Genomic DNA, 21,851 nt, shown 5'->3' on the forward strand with positions numbered 1-21,851 from the left:
GAGGCACGAGCTTTAGACAAGGCTACCTCATAACAAGTTTTCTGTCTGAAGCCGTTTTTCAATAGGAACTGAATATTTCCAGATCACAGGGAAATGTAATGGAATTTTCATTTCTTTATCCACTTCGATGACTCCACTATTGGATATTAAAGATTTGATCAGATTATTCTGGCTGCAGAGCCCAAACTTATGAGAACTTCCATAAACATTTACGTCTCAGATCCTATAGAAAAGGAAGAGATTATAGAATTGGAATCAGTTTTTATCTCCCCTCCCCATCATTTCTGTTTTAATGATTTCTGAATCTTTTTAGTGTAGTCTGAGATAACTGGTTGAAGGTAACTCTATGCAGTCTTTCAGGTTCCAACCAATCATCTGGAATTTGAGGACCAAAGAAAAAAGAAATCTCTGGCAAAAGGAAGCTGTAAATTGTATTTCTTTGGGGGTACGTAAGTACATCTATATCAAAGGTGACAAAGTCACTCTAAGTTGAGTGTCAGCAAAAAAGTGTGGAAATGGAGAGAAAAAGAAAGATATCCTAAACCCTATGGTCGGATATACTGTTCATTTCCTATCTGCACTTGAATAAAACGACCACCCAGTCTGAGATGCAGACAACAGTCAGACCTCTCACTGGGCTAAAGTGTCCATACTGTTTCATTTGGGTCATTTTATTTGTATTTTATTAAAGAAGACAGACTTTCAAAAACTGGCAGCTGTAATTAGACCAAGATTTATCAAACTTGTTCTGAAGACTACAATCGGCCTGGTTTTCCATCCTAAGGAGGTAAAAGTACAACCACAAGACAATCTGGTGCAGTGACTCCCAACTGGTCAGTGATACAAGAGTCCAAACGATTCTAGAAACCCTGGCTCTAGAGACCAAGTAAAAGCCCAAAGTGAAGAGAGAACAGGTGCAGAGCCGGGCTGCAGACAAATGCATGTTCCAAATAATCACAGTCTCGCTCGCTGTACAAGGTCCAAAGCCAGAAACGCCTTCAAGATCTAAGCCCAGGGATGAACGACCTGCCCACACCTAACAGCACTCGCTAAGGGATGACTTCAAAGCCAGGCCCACTGCAAGCCCACGGCTTTCTCTTCCCTGCACCTCTGAATTTATGTAACCACCTTCTTCTAAAAAGTGGGGGGAAGAATCCCATTTTCATTTCCAAATGTGCTGAACTCATCCTGACGAGCAGCACATCTGAGCATTCCTCACTCTCCTACAGTCTGTCAAATAATTTGCATCAAGTACTTTTTTCAACAGATCTCTTGTAATTGCAATAAAACATTTTTTCTTTTTTTGGCAGAGTGAAAAGTCAGACCCACTGCCTGATCTGCCCCGCACCAAACTGCAGCTGGACACACACATTGACTGCCTTTACTTCAGACAACACAGTGGCCCTATTTCTCCCTGACACAGAAGTTCTGCTGGGACCATCAGTGATTTTCTCTCACTTTTACAGTCAGAAGGTAGCAAGAGTGGGGCCAAGCTCTAGCTTGGTATTTTTTTCTTGCAGCTTCTCCAGTCAAAGACGGAGAAGTACATACAACACTTAAAAGTGTTCTCAAGAATGCTTTGGGATGAGCTGGCCATCCTATGGACAGGGCAACCTTTTCGGGATGATTCATTCTCTGGCTCTCAGTGTGTTCTGGGTCAAGGCCAATTCTGATGGGAACTGGATCATAAAACATGGGCTGACACTGGTGAAAGGCATCCAAAAGTAAGCACTTACACCGATCCCTTGATTCTCAGACAAAAAAAGACATAAATGAAGAAAACCAGTGTGCTCCTCTTTTAAAAAAATGATGATGTGGGCTGCAATGAGAAACCTGGTCGCTCCTACACAACACAGCTTCTTGGACGTTCTCTGCCAAAGACGTTCTCTCACGTTCTTTGGAGTGACCAAAGCCACCTACCGAGCTTAGAAAACTTTCCACCAACAGCTTAGGTCTAACCTAGTGGCTCTTTTTGTATTTGATGTCTATATTGGAGCAAGGGGTTACAGATTTTATAAAGGACTGGTCCAATGCAGAGTACGTGGTTTCACATCACACTGGCCTCTCTACCCGCCCCCTCAAAACCAAGGTGCTTAAGTCCTGTCCCTCCTTGAGCCTTAACTGCTCTGAGATCCCAGCGCGGAGAGGCGGTCTATAAATATGAAGCTTTACGGTTACCCTTAGTTACTTCACTTTTTCAGAGCATAATGCAATCTGTCCCGAGTCCAATGTTTTATTTCTGTAGTGGATTCTGCCGTCCTATTTTATATATTGTATATCACGTGTTATGTTGCTCTAGTAATCTTTTGAAGATGTTGTTCCACTATTATTTTTACTTGCCTTGAAAAAATGGAAGTGGGCAGGAAGGGAAGGCCTGCTGGCAGACTCTTTATTTAAGGTGCACGGTGGAAAGTTGTCTGAGGGGACTGTCTACTGACCAAGGACCCAAACTCCTGGAGGAGCGGGAGAAGATCCATCCCTCAAATCAGGACTTGAGACCCAGGTATTCACCTCCCCTCAGGAGAGATGCAGAGGCTTCTTGGAAAAATGGTGGGAGAGTTTGGGGCTATCACTGAAAGTAAGAAAGGGTGCAGGGGCCAAAGGTAAATGTAGAAGCAGAGCGTGAACAGTTCTGTAAAGAGAAAGCATCCTAGTGAAAATTAGTCACCAAATTAAGAGAATCCACAGGCTGGAGGATCACTGCTGCTGGTGGGCTGTGTTTTTTTTTTTTTTGCCTGGCAGCCTCATGAATGTCAAATGTGCTTGTAATCTGAATACCATTCCAGATAGAGCAGCCTTTAAATTCACACTTCATAAGACTCCAGGGAAAATAAGCGACTAATGAATGGTATTTACAGTGGCGGCATCTAAGCATGCGTTCATTTGCTTTTCTAAAGTTACTGTGTAAACTACAAGTAATTAAAAGAAACACAGAAAGTAGTTCCTCCTATTAAATTTGGTTTGGGCTGTGTGTGTGTGTGTGTATATATATATATATATATAATTACTGAAAAGCTAAGCTGAATTTGCCTCTGAACTCAAAGTGTGTTAAGGCTGTGTATGCTTCATCCTCGGAAGTCTGAAGCCTTCGCTGCGTAAACTGGGAAAACGGTTCTCTAGGACGCAGGGCAGGTGCTCAGTGAGAACAGGAAGATTCTTCTATCGCCTCTTCACCCAACTCTGTTCCCCTTAATGCCGAGTGTCTCCATTGTGTTTTCATCGTTATCAACCCCTTAAGGAGCCTTTTTAAGACGTCTGCTTCTCTGTTTGTGTCCTTCCCTCAGGAAATGTTAATTTCGGCCCTTTGAAAGGGTACAGGACTTTGTCACATCTGTATCAAGAGTGCAGGCTGCAGAGGTCCACAGGACCCTGTCCACCTATGAACTCCGGGGGAAAGCCCTGCCCAGGTAAGTTCAAGGAAGTGTACTGCAGTCCTCTCTTGATTTGGCCGTGACTTGATTGTTTGGTAACTGAGACGTGCAATAATTAGAAGGCTTGACAGATGCCAGGGCTGCCCTGGTAACTCACATCGGGGAGGTTACCTCCCTCCTGCTCAAACCCTGTGTCTTCACCCTCCTCCCCCACCACTGGTAACACCGGTTACGTAAGGACGGCTTGGTTTGTCAGTAGGAGACAAACATCCTGCAAGCTTATTATGTAACCTTGAGCAATCTGCTGGAAACCTAGAGAGTCTAACTCTATCGCTTGAACAAAAACAGTTTACTTTTACCAAGTGAACCAAACCCAGCCTCCTCCCTCCCCAGTGAAAAGATGCTAAAATAGACTTTAAAAGAAGGAAAAGAAATAAAAAAGCTCTGCTTTCTCTTTAAACCCGTGAACAATAGAAGGTCATGTGATACAGTAGCCTATCATCCAGCACATTAATAGCTGTGCTAGAGTAATTACACTTGTGGTATTTTTGCCTCAAGTGAAATTCTGAAATAAGAGGATGGAAATTATGATACTGCTGATAAATATTAATAAGTGAACTTTTAATTTTTTTGCCACAATATTCAAAATGCTAAGCATCCTGCTAATGCTGAAGCAGCCCGATGTGTTTGCCTCCAGGGAGTATGATGCTTTGTGCACTTAAGAAAAAAGTTTAACGGAATTAAAATTTAATATCTAATTAGAGCGAGGCTAATATATTTTGAAATGAGTGGGGGAGACAGGTCCCTCTGCCACCGAGCCGGGGCAGCCGTTCATCTTACCTGTAAAGCTGCATTGAGAGGTGTACAGTAGGCGTGGCTGGTCTGCATGTTTTTAATAAGGGAAGGGTTACTGTGTGAGAGAAAGATAAAAACTCAAAGTTAAACACAATCACCCCCTGAGTTCTTTGCTAAGTCTTAAGCTTGCTGGTAGCCTTCCAAATCAGAAATGTCTCCCAGTCCCCAACCCAAAGGGAAGTCGGGTTTCTCCCTAGCCCCTGGCTTCTCCAGGGGCTGGTCTGTGTGAACACCTCTGAGTTGGACAGACGTTGCTGTTCAAGCAAATTGGAGGTAAAACTACGGACTATGTAATAATTAGCTTGGGCACTTCCTCTGAGGATCAATCTTTGTCAATTTGGAGCAGCTGCCCTGAGTCCAGCAGGAAGGCTGATGCTCTGGGATGTCAGTGAGCTGACAGCAAGGTCTCCTGGGAGCGGGCGGGAGGAATCCTGGCTCTTAAGCTTCTTCAGGATTTGAGTTCTAGAACAAATGCTAGAGGAATGGCAGTGTAGCTCTGAAGAAAAAGTCTTCAAAGCTCATTTACTGCCAAAAAGAGAGAGGTGGGTACTCCAGGGAGGGCTGGTCAGCTAAGGCTCGTTCAAGTCTCTCTGGCACAGCCAAATTTGTGATACAAGAATAATTTGATGCTGTGTCCATTTACTGACCAAATGATGAACAAGATACTGTTGGAAGAACATCTCTAGCCAGGAAGGATGAAAATACTTTAAAAAAAAAAAAAAATCACACATGAAGATATGGTCAGAAAGGGGGGTGGCTTTGGGGAGGAAATGACCGACATTGATCAGTGATCCTTAAAGGAAGGAGATGGATTGTTAACCAATTTCCTTCCTATGCTTGGAGCACTTTTATCCTTCATTTTACTACGTTTATATTGTCATACTGAGTGAGCCAATAAAAAGAAATTTACCCCAGTAAATACACATTTTAACTCTAAAGAAGAGTTTCCTTTTCACTTGGAGGAATTAGGGGTCACGCAAAAGCACTGAGTTATAGGGGTCCCCGAAAAGCTGCTGAATCAAAAGACAACCAGTATTTGTATTAAAGACGTCAAAAAAGCATTATTCAGGGCGCTGGTATTCCAAAGGGAAACGAGAGAAATACATGTACAAATCACACAATTTAGTTCCGTTGCAGAAAGCCGTGGCACTGCTACGTGGTGAAATGCAAAACTATTATGGGATGAGTCAACCATGCAAAGCCAAAGCAACAGCAGAAACAAAAAACAAAAGCAAGTAAAGGCTCTTACTGTGCGACAAGCTCGTCAAAGTTTTCATCGGGGCAGTATTTGCGAGGACGGCCTCGTTGAATATGGCGGCCACGTTTAAACTCTTCATCATCAACTGTCCAAAAGGACCCAAACTCATCCTCTACTCTGATAAAGCACTTATGCAGTGAGAGGTTGGTGCGAATGGCACCCTGGGATAGGAGCAGCAGCAAAGGAGATGAAGTGGCAACAAAAGGAGAGGCAGGGTTGGGGGCAGAACAGACATCCAATACAGGGAACAGGAGAAAGAAAATAAAATGCAATAAGCATAAGCCAATGGTTTGTGAGGGTTAATATGCATTGCCACCTAAAAGCTACTAGCATGTGATGCAACAAAGACCAGCAAGCAGGGCAGGGGGACTGGCGGGTATACAAAACAGGAGGGATGAAATGCTTTTTTGCTTCCCTTAACTGAGACAACGTGAAACCAGGTGTTTGGTCTAACACCATCTAGCAGCCAAAAGCCTCTACGTGACACTGGTTAGCGCAATCCAAGCTAGGCTAAGAAGTTCAAACATGGTGGACGTACCCACTGATCTTTTGTGGCCTTCGTTTTTGGAATTCTACTTCATCCACTGTCCATACTGCCCCTTTAACGTTTTCTACTCGCACAAAACACTTGTGAAGACTAAGATTATGACGCACTGCATTCTGCAGCAAGTATAAAAGAGAGAACATTTTCTATAAGAAAAAGACTCCAAAAACAGCAGTAAATTCAGCCTAACAGCCCACAGTTGTAAACCCATCCCCAAGAGCTGCAGCTCCCACCCCTAGGAGGACCCTCCTGTGGTGAAGGGTGCCTCTTCCAAAAAGAAAAATCAAAATCCAAAATGATGAGTTAACTGTACTTTGGCATTTTTGCCTAATCTCTGGTAACAGTTAACTAGAAGTATTTTTTAATATGTGTATTAGCCCCCAAACAGGTTTCACAGCCAAAATATAAAAGTAATGTTAATACGACTTCAAAATCAGGAAACAAGTAAAGCATAAAACAGTCCCTTTTAAACCCACTCGTCTCTCATACTAAAATATTAGATCCCAAATAAATATGACTTTAAAATTGGGAAACAAGTTTAAAACTGTCACCTTTAAACTCATTGTCGCTCATACAAAAATGGTTTAAGTCATTTTGCTGCTTCTTTTTTATTCTTTGAAGTTTTGGCTTTAATACCTTTGACCCATTTTCTCAGATTTATTCAGAAGAAATGGACATTGGCTGTTTACCACTGAGAATACCGCCTCCTGCATCTGACAGGATCAGAGGATGACACGACCCTCACTGGATTAGCATCCATTATCAAGCTATGCCTTACCTTCCCAAATATATAAAAGCTGGCCCTTACTAGGGGTAAGTTCTTTAATTAACAGAGAAAATGCCAAAGGGAACCATGAGTAGAACTCTCAATGGCAAAACGAGAATGCATTATTATTTGATGGCTTCTATTTACATATAACTTTCTTAGGGTAAAAATTAAATTCTGGTCATGCCTAAACTGAAACCCTTGACATCGATAACCTACCAAAGGAGGAGCTCAACTGAAGGGTGAAGAGTTTTTAACATCTTGCCTTTCCTGAGTTTCAGGTGATTCCATTTTTGGATAATCACCACTGGGACTCTGTGAGGAGTCATGCTAAAGAAGGGTGATTTTTCTGGTCTGATGATGGAATATTTAGAAGGTAATGAGAGAAATTTTACCACATGGCAGGATGAACTGCTCACAGGAAGAAGCCATAGGATAAATACTCAAGGAATTTTTGAGCAATGTCAGAATGACTGGGGTGGGTTCAAGATTTCCAAGTGACTACGAAAGGATACCCCTGATTCAAACAGGTTTGATAGGTTTCTATCAAACAACAGTCTCTGGCAAATGTTTGGCATTATACTTGGTAGGACAAATTTCTCCACATATAAATGAGTCTTTAAAAAGCATTTTCTTTTTAATATTGCACAAAGGTAGAGACAACAGTAGACCCTTAGCATTCTTTATCTCCTAGAACAACATTGAAGTGCTTGAAATAAACCTAAGTTTCTTACCAAAAAAAAAAAAAATCCAGAGTACATGTACTCAGAGGACACCTAACTGGGAACAGAAACCAGCATTTCTCCTCATCCTAATCATATCTACTGTTTCACAGTAAGTATCAAGATGTACAAAACTGGAAAAACCATGTCTGAAAAATAGGACTGCTCTGCTGCTGCTGCTGCTAAGTCGCTTCAGTCGCGTCTGACTCTGTGCGACCCTATAGACGGCAGCCCACCAGGCTCCGCCATCCCTGGGAGAACTGTCTAAATTGTACAGCCATATAAATTAAGATGTAAGGTCCAAACTTAAGTTTCTGTTTTTGAAGACTGTACATCCAAGCACAAGCAACTGGAAGTAGAGAATTTCCTTGAAAAGGTGAGTGAGCTCTTCCCATCCCAGTCATCACTTTTACCTGGCACTTTACAGAAATGAAAAAGTTAAATCTGAAGATTTAAGCCTAAATATCACAGTCAAAAGTGGTAATTATTTTAAAATCTTATCATTTGCTATTTATAAAAGGTAATTAGCAGAAAATATCTGCTTCATGTTTATACTTCCTAAATTCTGAAAAGCATTCATAGCTGAAGATTGTTTTGTATATTCTATCTCAGGGCAGGCTGAGGAAGAGAAAGGAATATTTTGAACCAAGTTCCTTTAGCGCCCATGTGTCTTACTAGAAAAAAGGTACACTGGGTCATTATTCTTAACTCTCTGTAAGTATGAAGAATTAATTCTAGGGTTATATTCATTTTGTTTTAAAAATGCTAATTAAAAAAAATGCTAATTCATGACAAACGTAGTAGAGGAAATGTATTTTCCATGTTTGATTTCCTCCCATATAAAGTTAATAAGTAGCAAGGAAAACTTCTAGTTCAAGTAAAGCATGTTGAATTTGCACCCTATAACAAACCCCTATCATCTTTATAATAAAACCATGTAAAATATCTGCATTTTAAATTTTCTAAATGTCTTAGAATTGGGGGAATATATTAATTCTAGATATTAAATATGCAAAAATAATCTCCAATAATACCTGTCCCTTTTTCTGTAGCAAAAATATTATTATTAAAACAGAAAGCATAATGAGGAAATCCAAAAATTGCTGAGGGCTTAATCTAATACAACGCAATCAATACTAACATAATCTATACACTAACTGTGGAACTTGGATTGAGGACTGTTGTGGGACCACAAGCCTTGCTGGGGGCATCCCACTTGGAGTTATGGAATCTGACTTGTCTAGAGCAAAAGGTGTCAGTCAAGTCATATATTTCATAATTACTTTTCTTCCCCACAGTTAAATGAATAGCTGACAGTCTCTTCACTTTAGTTCTCCTGGAGTGACTTCCATACACTGTGTTGGTGTTTGGAGTGTACAGCCTTCTCCACTTATGTCACATTTACCTGATCATTTTTCCACGTTACTCATGGCTAAAGAAAAAAGTTATCTATGCAGTCTCCACAGAAATAAATACTGATGGGGGCTAAAGACCTCAAGGCATGAGGTTTGTGTACACAAGACAACCTCCTTCACATTCCAACCAGAGAGAGACAGACAACCTAGGTCCATCTGATGCAAAAGTAAGGGAGTCTTCCATCCTAGCATTTTTAACACCACAGTAATTATTTTCTCAATCCAATATTCCTACAAATTAGACTCTCTGAATGTATCAAAACAATATTATTGTAACTTACAAGACATTACCAACAACAAATCCTCCCCTGTAAACGGCAAGATCCGAGACTCAACAGACCTGCAACAAAACTTACCTTCCACGTGGCAGCATTACGTCGGAAGTAAGCAAACATTCGTGTGAACCAGTTATAGATTTCATTTAGTGTTAGCTGCTTTTCTGGAGATTCGAGAATGGCCTGTGAAGCGAAAGTAACAGAAAAAAAGATAATTTATGACCAAATCAGCACAACTGTCATTATACAATTTTTGGAAAATAGAAAATAATTGTGATGCCAAGCTAAAGCCTGAGAAAGGTTTCACGAAATGATCTAAGATGAATGGTTCTATTTACCCGTTCAATAGCAAAATTCAAAATGGAATTATCTAATTGTTTTGAGTTTTTATTTCTGTTTCTGTACAGAAATATTAATTTATTAGTCATTCATAAAGCAGAATCAAAGAGAAATGCAAAACATTTCACTAGCTGATTAAAGCTCAGTAATTATTTAGAGCTCAGATTAATTCTAGGGATCAGAGATTACTGTAGCTTGTGATAATTGACTTGCCATCTTTAAACAGGCTCATTTTCACTGTTGTGTGAAATGAATTTCCTAATAATCACATCGTATTGTAATACTTAATCAAAAGCAATTATGTTATATATTGCAGTTTTAAAAAACCTTATAGAAAAGGTTTTAGCATGCTTGCATACTAAACGGTTTTAAATCTACTTCATCAATATATCCCTGTACACATATACCTTCTGATGCAATTTCACAAACTGCATTGTTTACTTACCTGCCTAATTAAAGATGCATATGTAAATGGTGGTCTAACTTCTGCGTTCTTATAAAATTCTTGGTTCTGCGCAATATCTGCTAAATAAGAATCATTGTCCTATTAATTATCGCTTTTTATACAAACAGGCTGGTCGACAAGCAGTGCTGATTACAACTCTGTGTGAGGCAAAAATAGAGGATCTACCTGAAGAGATGGGCACGTTGTATTTGTCCGAGTACCGCCTGCGGATGGGTCCCACTGTGTGCATGCTGGTGGTGGTGATGACAGAGGGACCTTGGGTGACGGGAGTGATGGGGGCCGTGGGGGTCGTAGGAGTATGAGGTAAGCTCTGTGGAGAAGCCTCTGACGCAGACTTGGAGAGGGTGACGCTGGATACCAGATTCAGCTGTGAGGAAAGGGACAGAGCTTAGAAGAGCCACCGAGAACGCACCGAAATCCAGCAGGAATGACATGGGGAGGCCTGGCCAGCGTTAAGTCTCTAAGTAGGTGTTTATCACCAGCTGAAACAGGAGGGGACTTCCCATGTAAAAGCTGTTCATTAAAATTTCTAGCATCCTTTCCTATGATTCTTTTTATTGTAGTCAATTTATAGGTACACAGCTAAGTGATTCAGATACACACACACATCCTTTTTCAGATTCTTTCCACATATAGGTTATTAAATATCTCTTGCAATGTTCTCCTTTCTATTGCTGAGACAGTTTTTTTTTCCCAAAGACAGTTAACTATTTACAGACACCAAAGGGCTTACACCTAGCCTGGTGAATGAGAAATTCTGGGTCAGGATGTTTCTTTAATCACAACTTCAAACACCTTTTCTATAGCCCGCTATGGATTGGAAGGACTTATGCTAAAGCTGAAACTCCAATACTTTGGCCACCTCATGCGACGAGTTGACGCACTGGAAAAGAGTCTGATGCTGGAAGGGACTGGGGGTAGGAGGAGACAGGGACGACAGAGAATGAGATGGCTGGATGGCATCACTGACTCGATGGACATGAGTTTGAGTGAACTCCAGGAGTTGGTGATGGACAGGGAGGCCTGGCGTGCTATGGTTCATGGGGTCGCAAAGAGTCGGACACGACTGAGCGACTGAACTGAACTGATGCCTTGGAAACCTTGAAGAGGGAGATGGAGTCCTTGGAGCCCCACAAACACTGATGTTTCAGGAAACACCAGTTGAGATGATACAATAGTATCGACCTGAGCTCTGTTACAAACCTTTCTGAATTGGGCTAGCACAACAGAGAAACTATTTTTACTTACTCTCAATAAAAGTCAAAATTTTATTTAAACAGCCACATGCTGCCAGTGGCTACACCACACTGGGACAGGCTCACTCAACTCCATGATGAAACTTCAGGGATGGGGACTACTGCAGAAAGGCCTGGCCCACCACTAAACCTACATTTAGCTCCATCAGTTGGCAGAGACTCCCTCTTTGAAAGCTTTATGTGTCATCTTCATTAAACTCTATCCAGTACAGGACTGGAATCTATTCATTTAAAACAAACATGGCATAGGAGAGATCTGGAACTATAAAAAATAAAATCTCATTTTTTTCCTTCTAGTTTCAAATGTGTAGTAACAAAATGGAGTAATCCAGTGCTCAAGGAAAGAAATACCTACTAGTTATTTGCCGTAGCATGGGGGAAAACGAATGAGTCCTGGTTTGGGCCTTCCTTCCTATTACCTGTTTCACCTTTGCCTTAAAGTGTTTCTCTTAATAATACTGGAAATATAATCCTGTCCTCCCCCCACCTTTCAAAAATCTGTTGCTATTGAAACACTGTATCTGGCTCCACTGAAGAACTTGGTTGTTTTCAACACAGTGTGTTTGAAAGTGTTTCAAACAACACTTGTGTTTTCAACACAGTTCTTACAGTTTACCCAGAAGTGCTCTCTCAGAAACCGGCAGCCACCTCCAATCCAAGAGTTCAGCAGAGCAGGATTACTTGGTATAAAAGTGGAGCAGGAGCCTGTGGTCCTCACTCCCACCCACCATGTCGTCTTCCTTAGCCAAAGAATAAGCTTAATCAGAGAAGTGAGAACACACAGAAGTAACAAAGGAAAGCAGAGGAGACCCAACAAATACTGCAGCCACTAAGCATAGCCACAGACCTTCAGTTCCTTCTCAAGGGCTACAGATAATATTCTGAGCCATGTCCTGCAAGCTGTTTTGCAGATACTGAAATCCCCACCAGGCAGAAGAAGTTAACTACATGATGACCAGAATGTAGTTATGACAGGAGCTGCCACAATCCTAAGAAATGTCCTCAAGGAAATGGGAACTGACTGACTCTGGAAATGAAGATTAACTACTGAAAACAATCAAGATGACGCTGGTCAGACCACCGATGACCAACTTCAAGATGACTGTCAGAGCTGACTGTGTTATGTCTGCATGTAGCCCCCTCCGTCTGCCTATAAAAGCTCTTGTCCCCTGATTATCAGTGGAGGGAGCTGGCCTTTGGACAAGCACCTCCCCTCACTCCCTGGTGCTGACATCCAAAATAAAGCAAACTTTCCTTTCCACCCACCTGGCCAATTTACTGGCTTTTGAGTGGTGAACAGCTAGATCTGAGTTCACTAACAGTATCAAAATCTGCCTGTAACCAAATTTTGAATCACTTAACAAATTAAGTCTGTTTCACCACTGCAAGAGTCCTAAATCCAAAGCATTATTCGTAGAAACTATTAAAAATTAGATTCCTCTGAGATCTAATCAAAGACCAGATAAAAACAGAGTTCCAATTTGTTAGGAAGACTCAACCTTTCTCATGCCCTAATAATGAGAAATATCAAATACTGTTCAGGAAATCATGACAGAAAAAGATAAACATGGTGCTGGAAACCGAATGCTGGGTGCAGGCTTTGGGTTGGGTTTTCCTTTTTATTCCTCCCTTGAAATGCTGACTCAGCCAACATCAGACACACACCCGCCCCCACCAGCTCCGCCCAATTCCTACCCCAGGCTCCCCCATACCTAATAAGAGCAAGCTATGGAGATGGCACCATCCTTAGGAATTCCCTGGCAAGCTGGGCAGATGCTGGGAGCTTTTTCTCACCAGTGCTGGCAACTTCAAGACACACATGTGCAGACTAAGTGCTAAAAGTCTTATGGAGCAGTCACAGGATGGAACTGATCTGGGGTCACCGGGGAAGGCTGGGGTGATCACCTCTTCACCTTGGGCCCTACTCACTGACCAAGCAGAGGAACAGTGTATCTAAACATCCATCAGCCCAAGCAACCAGTCTAATGTTCATGAATACACAACTTCTAAAAATCAGATGCTGTTAGGCCTAAGAGTATCAGAATGCCCAGGAAAGTCATGGGTGCCATTTGTAAAAACAATGTGGTAAACCCCTTGCCACTGCCTGGTTTCGCTTAAATTCTCATACCATCACGAATACTTGAGATGTTATATTTTACAGAGAAGCAGACAGGGGCTCGTCAGCGATTAAATATTCACAATCTGGACTCAAAATCAAATACACACTTGTGATTCTAGGCCCTTTGTATAATATTCCCCTTCTGCCCAGATAATGGGAAAAATAAACACGAACCAGGTTCCTTTTTCTACATGCTCATTTTTGGAAAGGACGTGGGGATTAGCTTTTATCCCTGCTTATAAATGGCTTTCAATAAGTATTTCCAAGCTGATGATGGCAATGGAAACTGCAATGACCAAAACAGGAACACAGCAGACGACTGCTACCCTTGGAGGGCTTACCATCAATTGCAGACACTGATGAAAGGAAAACAGGCATAACAATCATAAAACAATTCCGAGAACCCACTCTGCTTTTTGGCTTCTCAGCTGAAGAACATTACCCTAAACACCATGGTGTTCTTTAAAAGGTAATGAAAATGATAGTATAAATACAATGTCCTCAAGAACTATGCATGGTCCTTTCCAGTTCCGTAAGGAAGATCATCAAGTCCACTGGGTTCTAGTTCACTGCCAAAAAAGCCCAAACTCACGGAAACATTCAGCAAGTGCAGGCCCATCTTTTGGGAGCTCACCTACAAGAACAGACAAGCCCCACAATATGGGTACGAAGTCATAAAACGTGAAAAGAATGTCATTCTTGCAGCTCTGGCAAAGGTCTTAAGACTTGGACCGTTTCTACCCCAAAATCAACAGTAAAACAGAAAATCCCTCCTGGTTAGCACAATCCCTGACAACAGGGAGGCAGCTGAATTTTCTGGAGACTGTGAAACACAGGTAACCAGGGGAAATCAACACAAGCTAGGAGAGAGCAGAGAGGGGATTTTTACCAGGCTTGACAAATGACACCACGATTCACACCCACCGCTGGGCTGTCTCTAATAAGCCACAGAGGAAGCAGCCAATCTCGGCTAATTACCAGATAAAAATGTATTGTAAGGACTCTCATTAGGAGACGCGGATGGGGGTGATCTAATGATTAAATGCTGCATTCGACTGACCCACCATCAATGCACACTGGTGCAAGATGTCACGGGAATATTTTGTAGAAACAGTGATTTTATTTCGAGGAGGGGAGGCAGTAATATTTGTAATGATGGCTATGAGGTAAACTAATTAAAAGACAGTTCGGAGAGGAAGAGGGTGGCTGAGAGCAGCTGTGGCCGTTCCAGAACCAAGTGCCAAGTCTCCATAGAGGAACTGCAGTCAAGTGGAAAATTTCTGCCTGACCTCTGCCCTTGCTATTAATTTGCAGGGAAACTAATGACACATATACATATTCCCACAAAATTGTTCTAATTGCTAATTTGCCAAAGAAGCCCTGATTCCAAATTAAACACGACTGTAGCCTGTGAGGGAAGGAAGAACAAAAAGCTGTAAACTCCAAATAGAGGGGCCTTCGCCTCGTGAAATCATCTGAAGGCTGAACCAACAAGTTAATGAAATGTCAACCTTGTCAAGTGTGATCGAAGTTTCTTAACTTTTAAACTCAGGCTGCATGATCACATGCTGGTCTCGAGGAGAAACCATCTCTGGGGAGGAAGGTCACTAGGGGGTGAGAAGATGGGAGCTGGGGGAACGTTTCAAGACAGATTCTGTGTTCAAACCTGCTCTTTTAATTAAGCTCGCTCTGAAAAAAAGTGGACCCCTCTACCCGCCCCCCCAAATTAATTACAGACTTAGAAGAGCAAACTGGGAACAGTGAGAGGTGTGCTGTAATCTTGAAAGATTCATCTGAATTGTAAACTATTAAACCTTAAAACATTCACCAAATAAAAATGAATGCACAAGTGGTTCGTTCTGACTGTAGCTCAGGTTGGAAGAGAGAATTTTTTCTCGGGGCCTATAGCAGGAAGGGATGGGACTGGGAGGGTTTCTTTTCCTATTTTTCAGATTGTGTTCATTTTCTATTTAAAAAGAAGTTGCTATGTTTAGAAAAGTTAGTAACTCTGATATTTTCTACATGGCGAGTTTCCATCATGTGATGATTTCGGCAAAGATAATCTCTGAAACGCCGGCCAAAAGCTGAATTCTTATGTCACTTCAGATTGCCATAGGGTTTTATTTTATTTTTTAATTTCTGTCCACTCTCAACTCTCAGTTTCTCTCCCAGGTCAGTTCCAGGGGACTCTCCTAGAAATCTTACCCATCCAAACAACTGGAACCGCATCAGCTGCCTAATACTCAATACTCTGCTGAGCCCCTCTGTGAAAGAAAGATTTATCTTTTCGTTTTTAAACAGTAACCTCTGCTCTCTCTTTAAAAGAGGGTGAGTCACTCCCATTTTTTAAAAAATCAACGCACTGCTGATGTAAACCCAGGACAGAAACAGACTTGTCGTAAGGATTCCCATAAGAATTCCTGTGTTTTTTTGTGTTCCTGCCTTGTTTCAGAACAGATTCTAAGAACAAAAGGCAAACCTGAAACCCAGACTCTGAGGGACCCAGCTGCTCAGTAGGGACTCTTGTGCCCACTCGTTTTTCTGTTGCTGGTTTGACTGACCTTAGCAGGTGAATTCTAGACACGAATCCCTTGTGTTCAGAGATGGCCTTTCTGAGGATGGAGGAACTGGAGGGATGTTTCCAGACCGCGGGGTTGGGTAGGTGGGTGTTGCTGGGCAGGGGGTGACCTTGAGGCCAAGTCCCACCACTGCCTGAGACCTGGGCCCTGTGTAGGACAGTGACACTGTCACTGATCGTCGCTGACACTGAACCTCAGCACGGGGGGTTTCACGAGAAACAGTATATACACACTGCTTCTTTTTGCAAATCTCTTTTTATGACGGCCTCAAATTACTTCTCCAATTCAACAGCCCACAGGCTCATCCATTTCATTGAGAGTTAAAGGACCACCCCCCTGCTTTGGGGGGGGGTATGGGGGACACACACAGTTTTTATAGTAGCTAAAAACTACTTCCAAACAGTCCTAATTGCTATGGTTGGAGGAAAAGAGCATGTGTACAAAGGAAAATCTAATACTGCCTTTCGCTTCAAACAGCCAAGTTCCTGTGTTTTATAACATTTTCAGAAAGGAGATTCTACCTACACTGTAGCTACTTGCCCACCAAACCTGAAGGAATGTGGTTTCCCCAGGGTTGGGAGCTGTCCTCTGGGGGTAGGAATACCCTAAAGCTAAACGTACCCCTCATGTTCTCAAGATTATAAAATATGATTTACAGTATCTTCCCGACATTACGACAGGGAAAAAGTCTTTTTCAAAACTCCTTAACAACTTAATAAAGGGTTAATACAGACATGCTTCTCGTCATAGTGGTGGTCATCGCTTTATCCTCTGAGTGCGGCCTCCCTCCAAAGAAAGATCTCAGGAATTCTCCATGGAGGGAGCATGGAGACGTTCGCCCTCAAGCAACCCGCTCTGGTGTTTACCTCAAGAACATTACTGGTACTGAGTTTGGAACAAAAGAATATCCCTGTCATTAGGACAGTTCACAATCGCTTGATTTTTCACTTGTGCTTCTCTGAACATGGAAAACAGATGAATCTTTGGAAACGCCAGCCTACAACACTCGCGGCCATTCTGACCGTATGACAGGTCCAGCTGTACCCACTGTGTAACTCCTGTTACACAGAATCTGCAGCTGCTCCGGTAAACACGGCCCAGCCTTAATAACATTAAAAGCTTATACATAACGTTACAAATCAAAAGCTTCTTTTGGCTGACATCGGCTATTCTGTGCCTGCTTCCACTATGATCTTCATCACTGACCTTCCTCTCCCAGTCCCCTTCCTCAAAGACCTGCACCTACTCTTCACCCTCAGCAGGAATCATGAAAGCTGATTTCCTTTTCCTCCTTCCCATTCCTCTTTCCACGTCGCATCTTAGATGACACTGGTGCCACGAGTCTTCCTCACTCCCACCGCCAGGAACAGTGGTCCACACACTCACGTGGAGCGCAGCTCTCCCAAAGACACACTTGATGGCAGGGCCGGGTCCATCCTATTTTCCTACCCTATGTTTCCCAGTCGCACGTTCCATAAATATTCACTGATGCTATTACTTTGATTTTAAATTCAGAAATTCTCTTTACAAAAACAGTGTACACTGCAATTTGAGTCCTGGATATGATTACAAAAGGAGAGGTTTTTCTCCTTTTAAAAGACTTTCAAGCAAGCAGGGAGAGATGTTACAGGTACCAGTGAAACAGGACGCCCGTGAACCCCTGTTCAGCTCACCTAGATGCTTCTCAGGGTGAGGGGTCGAGGTCAGACTCACGTCTAAAAACTTGGGACTCTCCCCAGATGAGAATATCCTCTGACAAGCCAAATGGGAACATGAGTTCCACAACAGGATCCAGCAAACACGTCTAGGGGCTGATGTCAGAACAATCCAAGAAGGTTTTGGCAGTTTCTTTGATGCAGTGAAATGGGAACTGGCTGGATGACTGGACACAGCAAATGACACTTACCACCCAAATGGCATTTAGTGAAAAGCAACATTTACAGCAAAGCATTCTATCACTTAGTGACTAAGGATTTTAAAATAAACACCAAGTTCCTTTTAAACAGAAATGGAAAAAAGAAAAAAACTTCACAAACTTCCTGGCAAGACTGTAACATGAGCGTCCCCAGCAAGGGTTAGATTTTAATCCCAGGAACTGCTTCTTTCAAGTCAAGAGTCTAGGAGGATGCGCGTTTGAACATACACTGTGCGTTCTATTATTTCAGGAGGAATAAATTAATTACAGGCAAAGGGGAGTCTTTTACACCTTAGAACAGATCAGATAACTCTATATCCCTAAAGTTGAAAGAATTGACGGTATGCTATATGCCTGTGCCCCCTCCTCCTTTTTACATCAAGAAAGTAAAACTGTGTGCAAAACACTACATGTCTACCTTTTATAATTAATTTCCCAATGCCTCACCAATACATATTTTAATAATTCCTGATTTATAAGATGGTATCTATAATAAAATTTTCTATTTTCAAATAAATGAAAAGAAGGCAGGTTCTCTCTGGCAACAGAGTGTCACACAATATCTGCTTGTCAGGCACCAATTTTTACTTCTTACATGTAAGTTAAAGGATAAGGGATTTATAATGCTGCCTGTGAAAGGAACCACTTTTCATACACAAATGTGATCTTTTTTTTTTTTTCCAAAGGGTAATACAACAGTACATTTACATAAACTAATCCAAACAATCTATGTATTTGACAATGGCAAACCTCACACAGGCGGCCTATTGTTGGTTTACATCTTGGAGTTCTTTATATTGGCTTGTAGCACTGCTCTAGCTGTCAAAGGTTTGACTTGGACTCCAAATAAATGGTTATAGAAGTGCTGTGCAGCGATATTGGACTTCTTTGCAAAAGAAAACCTGCTGTGTATGAATTCAAAAGCTATTAATTTTTCAGTCAAAAATATTCGTGCCTATTTCTTTTAATAAAGAAATACTGTGCTGAGCTACTAAGAGATAATGTTGACTAGTGGTAAAGAATTTTCAATAGAGCAGTTAAAAATAAATTTAGTAGGAGGTCCCTTTCCAAGTTATAATTTTCTAGCATGTAAAACATTTTTTTAAATACTAATGAAGACAAACCTTCCTGCCCTGTGCGTTTCTGCCAGGACAGCTCTTCCCTGTTCACTGGCTGCTTAACATGGGTCCTCATGGAGACTCCCACGGGTCCCTTTTGTGGCCTCTGGAAGCTTATGTATATGGTGCTCCAGGCCTGCACCCGGCCCCACGATGGCTCGTGGAGTGCCCGGTAGGGTGTCTATCCGATCCCTTTTCTGCTTTCACCCCGCCTCCTCTCACCAAGAAGCCTCATGATCCTAAACGAGTCCATTCCTAGACTGCTGAGTTCACACATTATTCTAATCCTCATATTTAATATCTAACCTCATATTACTGTTTTTATTTCATGGAGTAAGTCATCTCATTCTCTCCCATGTCGCTGGTTTTAGAGATGCAAACCCTTTATCCTGGAGAAAACCATTTCCCTAATGAATGGAAACCATCTGAAGATGTCCAGAGAGTTCCAAGACGATCAGCTCCCCTTGCCACCAGCTCTAACCACTGAAGAACTCAGTGGGATCACACAAGGATCTTACCAATTTGTTTTAGCGGGGTTCACATTATTCCTAGGAGCCTCATTAAGAGAAGGGGTTGACAGGAACAGCACCTACAGCAAGGCTGACTAATGATTCCACGATACCAAAAGGCCTTACTCTTTCTTTCGGGTGGCCTACACGTTTGGTCCTACAGCCATTTACTGCAAAATACATGGAAACCAAGGGCTCTTTCCTAGTAAAAATGGATGTGCAAAGTGTTTAATGATTTTATGTCCTATATCTCAGTAATGTGTTCTGTTTCAGACATTAATTTTGTCTGCCAACTGCATCTTGGCAGGCTACCATATTTGCTGGGTTAATAGTCTGACTCCGTTTTATTTCTATCACCATAAATCATACATATATGGGTGTATGTTTGCTTTATTTATAGAAAAAAAAAAACAGTCAAAACAGATAAACCAATACTTTGCCATTACGCTGCATCATTGCATATTGATTAAAATTGCTGGTACTAACTATAGATTGTCAACGCTCAATTAATTTTCACACAGTGACTCCAAGCAAAATCAAATAAAAGCAGTGTACCCTTAAATTTTACAAATCTTAAAAATCAAGAAGCAAAGCACTCTCTCCATTGTGAAAAATTAGTTGAAGCAACTAGATTTTGAGGACTGTAAGTATATGAGAAACGTTAACTGAAATCCATCAAGGTACAACAGGGAATGAGGCCCATGGCAGGATCTGGGGTCCAGATAGCATCCTTCCACTTTGATACTGTCTGTGCTTGCATGACACTTTTCAAGGTCAAAGAAAAGGGAAATAAGGCAAGTAGTAAGAGATTCCTGAAAGTGAGATGTAATTTCAGGGTACCACGTTTGAAGGAGTCATTTTCACTTCCAACTCTTTAGTAACCATTAGATGTTCTCCGGTAATTATAGCCTCTAACTATTTCAACATTTCCTCCTCCTTTCCTCTCAGACTGGACTGGACCATCCCTCAACCCTTTTCTCATACCCACTGGCTCTTGGCTAAACCATGCCAACATACATTTTGTTCTTCTGCCTTCCTGGTCTGGCAGTCCTCTCTTTGTGTTTCCACCAATGAGAAATCAGAAAGATTGCTTTTTGTTCTGTTTTTGTTTTTTCCTTCCAAAGAGCTGTCAGAGAATGTATATTGGTGTAGCATCAATCATCTGTCCCAAAGAAGAGCTGATTGTGGGGTCTCGTGGCTGAGGACTGTGCCTGAATCATCCCGTATACATCTCCCTAAATGCCCAGCACACTGCACTGTTCATAAAAGGTAACCAGAACCAGATGGAACTTAAGTCTTTCAATATTCAAAGCTGCCAGACTAGGGATCCTCCTCCCTTGTGGAGGGAAGCAGAGAAGAAATAGTGTCAGGTGCCCCCTGGATGTCGCGCAGTACTTACGGGCTGAGGGGCAGCTTTGGGTTCTGTAGACTTCACGTGCAGGTGGGTCATCATGGCTTGCAGGCGTTCTTTGTCTTTCGCAAGCTGGCAGGGAGAAAAAATGCTCTGTTATTTCTTTGAATACAGATACCAAATGAGACATACTCCAAATTACACTATGGCCCCCTGGCATACAACAAAATTTCTATCACTGCTTCATCGTTTTGAAATCTATACGACCACTGCCAAACTCCGAGTAACTGGAGGTGTCGGTGTGTGATTTCTCAACACAAGATGCATGAGCCTTTAACTGGGAAGTCCTAGACCTACTGGCACCAAGGAGTCCCATGTAACACAGACAGCTACAAGACAAAACCGTGAATCACGCCTATTAACCAACCTGATTCATGAGGAAGCCAAAGGAAAATGAGCTAGGGAACTGAAAACTCGTAAATTCATCTGTTGTGGTTGTGGAGAAACTCCTAGACACACAGATACACTTATGCAAAATTAACTCCATCTTTCTTCACAAGTAGACAGAGATGCAGACAGTCCAGGCAAGCAATTTTAACAGGGCAGGCAGAAAGCTACAAGGGGGGACAAGTCCCCATTTCCAAATAAATGTACAGTAAGTTTACTCATTCACTGAGTCAGTATCTGAGTACCTACTATGTGCTAGTCATATTGTGACAAAAATCCAAGTTTCCTCATTCTGGAAAACATTCTCTTCTGAAGGTACATGAGTTCCTTTTATTTATTTATTTATTTTTTTTATTTCTAAAAAAGAATTTTATTAAAAAAGCACAAATGCAAAGAAATGAACAGAGGAAAATGTATGCGTCGAACCTGGACTGGTCACTTATGATAATATACATGCTACAATTCCATTCTCCCCAATCATTCCACCTTCACCCTCTCCCACAGAGTCCCAAAGACTGTTCTAAATGCCTATGTCTCTTTTGCAGT

The 21,851-nt window shown here is 41.8% G+C and overlaps 1 protein-coding gene across 6 annotated transcripts in view; it reads right to left on the reverse strand.

Annotated features, from left to right (window-relative positions):
* The window catches only part of FOXP1 (forkhead box P1), a 401,475-nt gene that overhangs the window by 10,727 nt on the left and 368,897 nt on the right, over nt 1–21,851 (reverse strand). For 5 of the 6 annotated variants that reach the window (XM_055414316.2, XM_055414313.2, XM_055414315.2 and 2 more), the window contains 6 exons: nt 20,907–20,990; nt 10,177–10,378; nt 9,991–10,070; nt 9,288–9,389; nt 6,023–6,144; nt 4,212–4,281 (listed from right to left, as the gene is read on the reverse strand). In XM_055414316.2, coding sequence (XP_055270291.1) covers nt 4,212–4,281; nt 6,023–6,144; nt 9,288–9,389; nt 9,991–10,070; nt 10,177–10,378; nt 20,907–20,990 — 660 coding nt within the window. The remainder of the gene's footprint in view (nt 1–4,211; nt 4,282–6,022; nt 6,145–9,287; nt 9,390–9,990; nt 10,071–10,176; nt 10,379–20,906; nt 20,991–21,851) is intronic. The other variant, XM_055414317.2, reaches the window with a different exon arrangement.

This window comes from Moschus berezovskii, chromosome 24 (assembly GCF_049115385.1).
Source record: "Moschus berezovskii isolate FMDL1 chromosome 24, NW_MosBer_1.0, whole genome shotgun sequence".
NCBI classification, from domain to species: domain Eukaryota; kingdom Metazoa; phylum Chordata; class Mammalia; order Artiodactyla; family Moschidae; genus Moschus; species Moschus berezovskii.